The sequence below is a fragment of the Entelurus aequoreus genome, linkage group LG19 (genome assembly GCF_033978785.1).
Source record: "Entelurus aequoreus isolate RoL-2023_Sb linkage group LG19, RoL_Eaeq_v1.1, whole genome shotgun sequence".
NCBI lineage: Eukaryota > Metazoa > Chordata > Actinopteri > Syngnathiformes > Syngnathidae > Entelurus > Entelurus aequoreus.
In genome coordinates, this window is record NC_084749.1 from 15048331 (window position 1) to 15059047 (window position 10717).

Consider the following 10717-nt stretch of genomic DNA (forward strand, 5'->3'; position numbering starts at 1 on the left):
GCTGCCGTTGTCTGTAACGATGAAACACCTGGCAACCCGGCGACCGCCGTTAGTACTAAACACGCTAGTCTCAAAGTTCTAGACTAGCATGACACACCTAAAATCCTGCTGCCGGCGTCGTTAACAAAGACCCACCTGTCAACCCTACTGCAGTTTCTTTAATGATGATCTTCTTGCAACCCTACTAGCATTGTCATTAACAGTCACACACCTACCTAGCAACCCTGCTGTCGTTAACGATGACACACCTTGCAACCCTGCTACCGCTGTTGTTAACAGTGACCCACCTGCGACCGTCGTTGTCAGGTTCAAACACTGATGACATCTATTAAACAGACAAGAAGCAAGGAATTAAACAGGGACAGGATTCAATTTAGCTCAGTGAGGAGAAACGTGTAGACCTGTACCCTTGTACAGTGTTGTCCCACACTGGCGAAAGATTGGACTTTCCCTGATTACATGGCAACAGCTGTTTCTAAAGGAAGGGGGGTCATAAACAGCCGTCGCCTTTGGTTACAAAACAGTTCAAAGAAAAGGTGCCTGGAGGGGGGTCAGGTCCTGCTTCCGCTCCGCTTTGTAGATCTCGGGTAAAGACAAAATCTTCCTGTGGATTACAATACATCAAAGAAACCGACACCTTCATGTCGCTTCCCATCCTACACAGCGGAGTTGTACAAGCCTTTTGATTGGTAGGATCAAAGACAGCTTTTGTCTTCTCGCCGGGAACTCATTGAAACACAAAGTTTTGTGATAACTTAGATAATTATTCTGACATGCGCCTTACTTTTGAGTGTTTTTTTTCCGGATGCAACGTGATGTGTAACCAAAGTATCAATTTGGTACCGTTTGATTTTAGGTGAATTGGTACCTGTTAGTACCAACAGAATTCGGTCGGTACCTAAAAAAATACAGAATTTGGTACCCATAAAAATACAGAATTTGGTACCCATTCCTAACTCCTACATCAAAGAAACCGACACCTTCATGTCGCTTCCCATCCTACACAGTGGAGTTTTACAAGCCTTTTGATTGGTAGGATCAAAGACAGCTTTTGTCTTCTCGCCGGGAGCTCATTGAAACACAAAGTTTTGTGATAACTTAGATAATTATTCTGACATGCGCCTTACTTTTGAGTGTTTTTTTTCCGGATGCAACGTGATGTGTAACCAAAGTATCAATTTGGTACCGTTTGATTTTAGGTGAATTGGTACCTGTTAGTACCAACAGAATTCGGTCGGTACCTAAAAAAATACAGAATTTGGTACCCATAAAAATACAGAATTTGGTACCCATTCCTAACTCCTACATCAAAGAAACCGACACCTTCATGTCGCTTCCCATCCTACACAGTGGAGTTTTACAAGCCTTTTGATTGGTAGGATCAAAGACAGCTTTTGTCTTCTCGCCGGGAGCTCATTGAAACACAAAGTTTTGTGATAACTTAGATAATTATTCTGACATGCGCCTTACTTTTGAGTGTTTTTTTTTCCGGATGCAACGTGATGTGTAACCAAAGTATCAATTTGGTACCGTTTCATTTTAGGTGAATTGGTACCTGTTAGTACCAACAGAAATCGGTCGGTACCTATAAAAATACAGAATTTGGTACCCATTCCTAACTGCTACATCAAAGAAACCGACACCTTCATGTCGCTTCCCATCCTACACAGTGGAGTTTTACAAACCTTTTGATTGGTAAGATCAAAGACAGCTTTTGTCTTCTCGCCGGGAACTCATTGAAACACAAAGTTTTTGTGATAACTTAGATACAATTATTCTGACAGTCGTTAGTAATATTAGTACATCTGGCAACCCTGCCAGATGTACATTACTGGTATTTGTAATGCCATTAATGGTGACATTAATCCTAACACACCTGGCAAACCCGCTGCCGGTGGTAGTGCTGATAACACACCTGGCAACCCTGTTGGGGGTGTCATTGACAGTGAGACACCTGGCAACCCTGCTGTTGGCGTCGTCAGCGATGACACGAATGGCAGCCCGACTGCGGTGTCATTTAACAATAACACACCCGGCCACCCTGTTCCAAACCTGGCAACCCCTCCGGAGTGTTCACGATGACACACCTGTCACCGCTGTTGCCGGTGTCGTTAGCGGTGACACAACTGGCAACCCTGCTGGAGTGTCGTTACCAATAACTTACCTAGCAACCCTGCATTTGGCACTGGTAATGACGTTAATAATAAAATCAACCCCACCGGGGTGTTGTTGATGATGACATACCTGGCAACCAACACCTCTGATGCCTGCCAGCAGGTTTAATAAACACTGCAGTTGAAGCAGGAAACTTAAAGAAGAACAAATGAAGTTCAACTACACTTATTTTTCTAGATAACGAAACACCTTGTCCACTAACATCATTCAGTCGTAAAAGTAATGTGAAAAGGAGGTGATTAACTTTAATGAGCCGTTGAATAAATGTTATCAAGCATTAGTAGCAGTGCAGCAGTTTTTATTGTGTGAAAGTGTATGAATAAAATAAAAGATCCTGATAGTGGGGAGAAAAAAAGGCACTACTGGACTTTTTTTTTTTTTTTTTTAAGATATTTAATCAGTGGACAAACACAAAATAAGACCACATAGAAACAAAAATGAGCATAGACCATTAAGGCTGCAGCTAACGATTATTTTTCTATCGATTAATCTATTGATTATTTTTTTTCGATTAATCGGTTAATCTATAGATTATTTTTTCGATTAATCTATAGATTATTTTTCATTTTACCGATTTATTTTTTATTTTATTTAAAATGAAGATGAAAAAATAAATGTAGGCCAGTTTTTTCAAAAGGCATGGCTTTTATTTACAAAAAAAAAAAGTATGGCCACTCAGTCAACATTGACAACAACATGACAAAATATTCTGTAACAATGTAAACATTTAAAACTTTTAACAAAATTAAAAGTAGCTTATTTGCTTTTTAATGTGCAAATATAAAAGTAAACATCCAGTGCAAATCTTAATATTCTGCAATAGTATAAGCATTTCAAAAGTAAAAGTATTGCTTATTTTGCTTTAAAATGTGCAAAAATAAAGATAAACATCCAATACAAAAAAGTGCAAAACGAAATATTCTGTAACAGTGTAAACATTTCAACAAAAGTAAAAGTATTGCTTATTTTGCTTTAAAATGTGCAAAAATAAAGATAAACATCCAATACAAAAAAGTGCCAATCTAAATATTCTGGAGCACTGTAAACATTAAGTATTGCTTTTAAAATGTGCAAAATAAACATCCAGTCCAACACAGTACACAATAACCAATTCTACTCATTCCAGTGAGTGACCCCTACCAGACACAAATGACACATTCATGTTTTTGTGTAATGATGACAACGTATGCTAACGCGGACGATTGACTGGTTGATGGTTTTCTTTTCAAATGTTCGTTCATAGCCGTTGTGCTGCTATGATAGGCCATTTACGCTCGACACAGTGTGCATACAACAACATTATTAGGCCGTTTATTGAAATACTCACACACTTTTGACCACTTTTGGCGTGCTTTATCCCCCTCGCTCGCACAGTCTGCTTTGCGCTCCGCCATGACGGTAGTGTGACGTAAATATGCGACGCGGCGACGCACAAAAACGGCGTCGACGTATTTACGTAACCGATGACGTCGACGCGTCGTTTCAGCCTTATAGACCATGTAGACACCTTGACAAACTTGACAGCAGACCCACGCAGAACTAAATCAAAGAATTATGTAAAGAAACAAATGTTTACAAAAAAGAAAACACACACTCAGCAGAATTAACTGAGGTTAAAAAACAACTTGTCCTCCTCAGTATTGATGGCTACAACATCAAGACGATGTTTATGTTTTCCACCAATAGGGACGACCGTGTCATGTTTCATGGACGTTTACTTTGAAAGTGGATCCACCTTCTTTTGTCCTGCGACAGAGTCGTGTAAACATGCAACAAAGTGACGGCATAAAGGCGGCCAAAAGTCATGGACAATTATGTTTACAAATGTGGTTTTACACCATTTAAAAGCAGGGGTGTCATAAGAAGGATTTTTTTACAGCCCGTGGCACATTGTAAATATACAATAAAAAATAAACGTACAAATATGAAATAAAAGAGCAACTGGGTGAAATGTAAAGAAAAAAAGTTGCAGTGTTGACTCTAATAACACAAAGCTACAATGCAGGCTGTTTTTCCTTTAAAACAATCATTGCTGGAAAAAATAATGAATCTAAATCAATGTTATGAATTATTGAACTATTCAATGATTCACGTACCTCACATCAAAAATTTCACTTTGCATACTTTTTGGAGAAAAAATATTTAAAAACCCCCACAATAAAACCATGAAAGAAAAAAAACCTATTGAGGGATAGATCTGAAGTTGATCTAGAGAAAATGCATAACTCATTTTTAATACTTTTGAGTGAGGTCCTTTTTGGATCCCCAAGACTTTTAGTGGTACTTAAAAACATAAAAATAAATAAATATAATTGCTCAAAAAATAATAATGAATTAAAATTAATATTATTAATTATTGACTTATTTAAAATGCTCCAATTACTTCACACACAGAATTTTCTTGGGGGGGAAATATTGCATATTTCGTATTTTCTGCCATTAAAAACAGGGTTTTTGACAAAAACGGCATAAAAAAAACTTTATCAGCAGGCAGACCTGAAGTTGATCTGGAGATGTAAGTGTTGAATGAAGAAGAAAAAATAATATATTTTTTTAATGCCTTTTTTTTGACCAAAGCTTCCCGTCCAACCTGATACAGCTTATGGATGCTGCAAAGAGGAATGGGCAAAACTACGGAAAGATGGGTGTGCCAAACTTGTGGCATCATATTTATAAATAATCGAGGCTGTAATTGCTGCCATTGGTCCATTGAGCAGAGGCTGTGAATACTTATGCATGTAATTTTTTTATTTTTTTTCAATAAATTTCTGAAAATGTGAACTTTTCACATTACCATTTTGGGGTATTGTATCTAAAATGTTGAGGACTAAATTCAACTTATTAAATTTTTGAATAAGGCTGTAACAACAAAATGTGGGAAAAAGTGAAGCGCTGTGAATACTTTCCAGATGCACTGCCTGAAGCGGACATTTGAACATTTTAAATTGATTAAAGTAGTGGCAAATGTTCTGTGAGGATTACCAGTACACAAATTAAACAAACACAACAATCTTGTGACAACTTTTGGTCACATAGAGATGTCCGATAATATCGGACTGCCGATATTATCGGCCGATAAATGCTTTAAAAATGTAATATCGGAAATTATCGGTATCTGTTTCAAATAGTAAAATGTATGACTTTAAAACGCCGTTGTACGGAGTGGTACACGGACGTAGGGAGAAGTACAGAGCAGTTGCGTCTCCCAGTCATACTTGCCGACCCTCCCGATTTTTCCTGGGAGACTCCCGAATTTCAATGAGTCTCCTGAAAATCTCCCGCGGCAACCATTCTCCCAAATTTCTCCCGATTTCCACCCAGACAACAATATTGGGGGCATGCCTTAAAGGCACTGCCTTTACGTGCCGGCCCAGTCACATTTATATCTACGGCTTTTCACACACAAGTGAATGCCATTCATACTGGGTCAACAGCCATACAGGTCACACTGAGGGTAGCTGTATAAACAAATTTAACACTGTTACAAATATGCGTTACACTGTGAACCCACACCAAACAAGAATGACACACTTTTCGGGAAAACGTCCGCGCCGTAACACAACATAAACCCAATAGAACAAATACCCAGAACCCCTTGCAGCACTAACTCTTCCGGGACGCTACAATATACACCCCCCGCTGCCCACCTCAACCTCCTCATGCTCTCTCAGGGAGAGCATGTCCCAAATTCCAAGCTGCTGTTTTGAGGCATGTTAAAAAAAATTATGCACTTTGTGACTTCAATAATAAATATGGCAGTTTTTTTCCATAACTTGAGTTGATTTATTTTGGAAAACCTTGTTACATTGTTTAATGCATCCAGCGGGGCATCACAACAAAATTAGGCATAATAAAGTGTTAATTCCACGACTGTATATATCGGTATCGGTTGATATCGGAATCGGTAATTAAGAGTTGGACAATATCGGCAAAAAAGCCATTATCAGACATCTCTAGTCACATAATAAAAATGCTACAGGATGCTGAGCCAATCAAATCAATCAAGTATGTGTGTAATTCTGTTCAGAATAAATACCAGGTGAGTGTTTTTACGTTGCTAATCCGTCAGGTGTTGGCCAACCTCGTGATGGAGAAGCTGCTGCCGTCTTTGGAAAAAGAAATGCTTCCACACCTCAAAGCCAAGAAGACGGAGAAGAAGAGAGTTTGGTTTGCGGTGAGTTGCGTTGCTGTTGAAGTCAATATTAGTATCATGTCGTGTGGTCAACTGGAATCCATTGAATTTGGATTGAACTTTGCCAAACAGACGGTGGAGGCAGCATACATTTTGGTCCTGGAACATCTACTGGCTGGATTCACAGCCTTGAAGGAAGAATGTCGGAAGTGTGTGGAGAAACAAGAGGTCGTCGTCCACTCGGATATGGACCACATCCTCAACTCCAGGCAGCAGCTGCAGGAAAAAGTCAGAGGTGAACGCTTTTGCGCTTTCCTGCTTTTGCTCCATTTAGGAATGTATTCATACAAACCCTGTTTCCATATGAGTTGGGAAATTGTGTTAGATGTAAATATAAACGGAATACAATGATTTGCAAATCCTTTTCAAGCCATATTCAATTGAATGCACTACAAAGACAAGATATTTGATGTTCAAACTCATAAACTTTATTTTTTTTTTGCAAATAGTAATTAACTTAGGATTTCATGGCTGCAACACATGCCAAAGTAGTTGGGAAAGGGCATGTTCACCACTGTGTTACATGGCCTTTCCTTTTAACAACACTCAGTAAACGTTTGGGAACTGAGGAGACACATTTTTGAAGCTTCTCAGGTGGAATTCTTTCCCATTCTTGCTTGATGTACAGCTTAAGTTGTTCAACAGTCCGGGGGTCTCCCTTGTCCTATTTTAGGCTTCATAATGCGCCACACATTTTCAATGGGAGACAGGTCTGGACTACAGGCAGGCCAGTCTAGTACCCGCACTCTTTTACTATGAAGCCACGTTGATGTAACACGTGGCTTGGCATTGTCTTGCTGAAATAAGCAGGGGCGTCCATGGTAACGTTGCTTGGATGGCAACATATGTTGCTCCAAAAGCTGTATGTACCTTTCAGCATTAATGGCGCCTTCACAGATGTGTAAGTTACCCATGTCTTGGGCACTAATACACCCCCATACCATCACACATGCTGGCTTTTCAACTTTGCGCCCATAACAATCCGGATGGTTCTTTTCCTCTTTGGTCCGGAGGACACGACGTCCACAGTTTCCAAAAACAATTTGAAATGTGGACTCGTCAGACCACAGAACACTTTTCCACTTTGTATCAGTCCATCTTAGATGAGCTCAGGCCCAGCGAAGCCGACTGCGTTTATGGGTGTTGTTGATAAATGGTTTTCGCCTTGCATAGGAGAGTTTTAATTTGCACTTACAGATGTAGCGACCAACTGTAGTTACAGACAGTGGGTTTCTGAAGTGTTCCTGAGCCCATGTGGTGATATCCTTTACACACTGATGTCGCTTGTTTATGCAGTACAGCCTGAGGGATGGAAGGTCACGGGCTTAGCTGCTTACGTGCAGTGATTTCTCCAGATTCTCTGAACCCTTTGATGATATTACGGAGCGTAGATGGTGAAATCCCTAAATTCCTTGCAATAGCTGGTTGAGAAAGATTTTTCTTAAACTGTTCAACAATTTGCTCACGCATTTGTTGACAAAGTGGTGACCCTCGCCCCATTCTTGTTTGTGAATGAGCATTTCATGGAATCTACTTTTATACCCAATCATGGCACCCACCTGTTCCCAATTTGCCTGTTCACCTGTGGGATGTTTGATGAGCATTCCTCAACTTTATCAGTATTTATTGCCACCTTTCCCAACTTCTTTGTCACGTGTTGCTGGCATCAAATTCTAAAGTTAATGATTTGCCAAAAAAAAAAGTTTATCAGTTTGACCATCAAATATGTTGTTTTTGTAGCATATTCAACTGAATATGGGTTGAAAATGATTTGCAAATCATTGTATTCCGTTTATATTTACATCTCACACAATTTCCCAACTCATATGGAAACGGGGTTTGTACCGGTAGTTTCAATTTGGGATCCTTGTAAAATTTCCTCAGTCACAGAAAAGTGGTTTCTCCAGCTAAAGTATGGGCGGAAGCAGAGAAGGAGTTTGCTGAGAGCATCCAGCCGCACCTCGGAGCCGTCCTGGAGGAACTCATGGAGCCGATCAGCTCTGCTTTCCTGGAAGGACGTCAGCTCAGCGAGAGCCTGATGGACAACTTGTACGATGAAGTTAAGCAAGGCAAAGACATCCAGGAACTCAAACAGGTCTGATGTTTGTACGCTTGGTGACTGGGTGGAGGTGGTGCAGTGCCATTGTACTTCATTTGAATGACAAAAAAGGCAAATGAGTATTGATGGCTTTGTAGTACTTCCTGTCTGTGGGCTTGTTTGCAGGTTTAAATGCAGTTCTGCTCCACATGCACTACAAATAACATATTTGCCTTTCCCCAATCCTGTCCTTCAGAGTCTGGCTGCCATGGCAAGACCTGAACTACAAAGTTGCTACCAAAGGATTGACTCCCTGCAGGGAAAGAATCTGTTTGGCTTCTCAAACATCACTGGAGTCATTCATAATACTCAGATCCACCTGCAGCAGGTACATGTTTCATTAATAATATAGCACATCACGTCTTATTTCCCATTTCTATTCTACTATTATGTTATTAGGATCACATTCATTTGGATGATTAAGTTCTAGTGATTCTCTGTTGTATTATATATTGTTTGTCATGTTGTACAGTATTCCATGTTGTAGTTTTTATTTGTGTTGTATGTCCTGTTTGTTTTATTTCATGTTCTTGATTTATGTCATGTTCTATTTCATGTTCTTATTTGTTGTATGTCATGTTGTTTACGTGATGTCATATTTGCTTTATTTCATGTTGTGTCATGTTTGTTTTGTTTCACCTTATTTTTTGGATGTCATGTGTTTTGCCATGTTGTATTCAGTCTAGTTATGTGTTGTATTTCATGTTTATGTTGTATTTTATGTTGTTCATGTTGTATTCAGTGTAGTTATGTGTTGTATTTCATGTTTATGTTGTATTTTATGTTGTATTCAGTGTAGTTCTTGTGTTGTATTTCATGTTGTATTCCATGTGTTTGTTATTGGTGTATGTCATTCATGTTGTATCTCAGGTTTGTTTTATTTCATGTTGTTCTAGTTGTATGTTATTTATGTTATATGTCATGTTTGTTTTGTCATGTTGTATTTCATGTTGTACAGTATTCCATGTTCTAGGTGATATGTGTTTTATGTCATGTTTACGTTATGTCATGTTTGTTTTGTTTCGTTATTTTTTGGATGTCATGTGTGTTTTGTCATGTTGTATTCAGTGTAGTTCTTGTTTGTGTTGTATTTCATGTTGTATTCCATGTGTTTCTTATTTGTGTCGTGTTTGTTTTATTTCATGTTGTTCTAGTTGTATGTTATTTATGTCATGTTTGTTTTGTCATGTTTTAGTTGTATTTTATGTTGTACAGTATTCCATGTTCCAGGTGATATTTGTGTTTTATGTCATGTTGTTTACATTATGTCATGTTTGTTTTATTTCAAGTTGTGTCATGTTTTTTGTTTCACATTATTTTTTGGATGTCATGTGTGTTGTGTCATGTTGTATTCAGTGTAGTTCTTATTTGTGTTGCATGTCATTCATGTTGTATGTCGTGTTTGTTTTATTTCATGTTCTAGTTGTGTTATTTATGTTATATGTCATGTTTGTTTTGTCATGTTGTTTTAGTTGTATTTCATGTTGTACAGTATTCCATGTTCTAGGTGATATTTGTGTTATGTCATGTTTACGTTATGTCATGTTTGCTTTGTCATGTTGCAGTGTTTCCCACACATTCATTTATTTGTAGCGGCCCGCCAAGAAAGAAATACGTCCGCCACAAATTAAAAAAATAAAATACATTTTTTTTATTTATTTTTTGTCCTGTCCAGCTTCTCAGGCAAATCATATAGTTGATGTAGATGCCCATATAGGCTGTTCAGATTTACTTTACAAAAGAGAAGTGTAGGATACTTCTCTTGTTGCCTTATTTGTATTTGACCACTACTGTTTTCTGTTTATTTGTTACTGACTGTGGCAGGACACCTCTGCCTCTGTTTCACTTTATGTTGCTGGTAAATAATATGGTTGTAGTAGTAGGCTAAAGTTAAATTATTTAGTATGCACTAATTAAAGGGGCAGAGCTTTAAGAGACATTTTAGCTTTTATATTTTTTAAGATATATTTTTTGTAAGAACCACAATTAATACATATATTTCAGTGAATAACTTATTGTTCAAATCTGTATATAAATATGTACATAAAGTGTTGTAATTATATTGTAAGATGGATGGATGGATGGACAATTAAAACAAAACTGTTATTATTAATTAGTAAGTATACATTTTTTGAGCCTTTTTAGAGAAAATCATATCATTGTAGTAAATTATGCAAACTAGTCGATGATGTCATGGTGACCACGCCCACCCCCACAGGTATCTTGGCAGTTTATGGGAAACACTGTGTTGT

General features: G+C 38.2%; 1 protein-coding gene across 2 annotated transcripts in view; it reads left to right on the forward strand.

Moving 5' to 3' along the window:
- niban1a (niban apoptosis regulator 1a) overlaps positions 1 to 10717 on the forward strand; it is a 43996-nt gene that overhangs the window by 17162 nt on the left and 16117 nt on the right. For both annotated transcript variants that reach the window (XM_062027979.1, XM_062027980.1), the window contains exons 7-10: positions 6245 to 6349; positions 6440 to 6602; positions 8275 to 8462; positions 8662 to 8793. In XM_062027979.1, coding sequence (XP_061883963.1) covers positions 6245 to 6349; positions 6440 to 6602; positions 8275 to 8462; positions 8662 to 8793 — 588 coding nt within the window. The remainder of the gene's footprint in view (positions 1 to 6244; positions 6350 to 6439; positions 6603 to 8274; positions 8463 to 8661; positions 8794 to 10717) is intronic.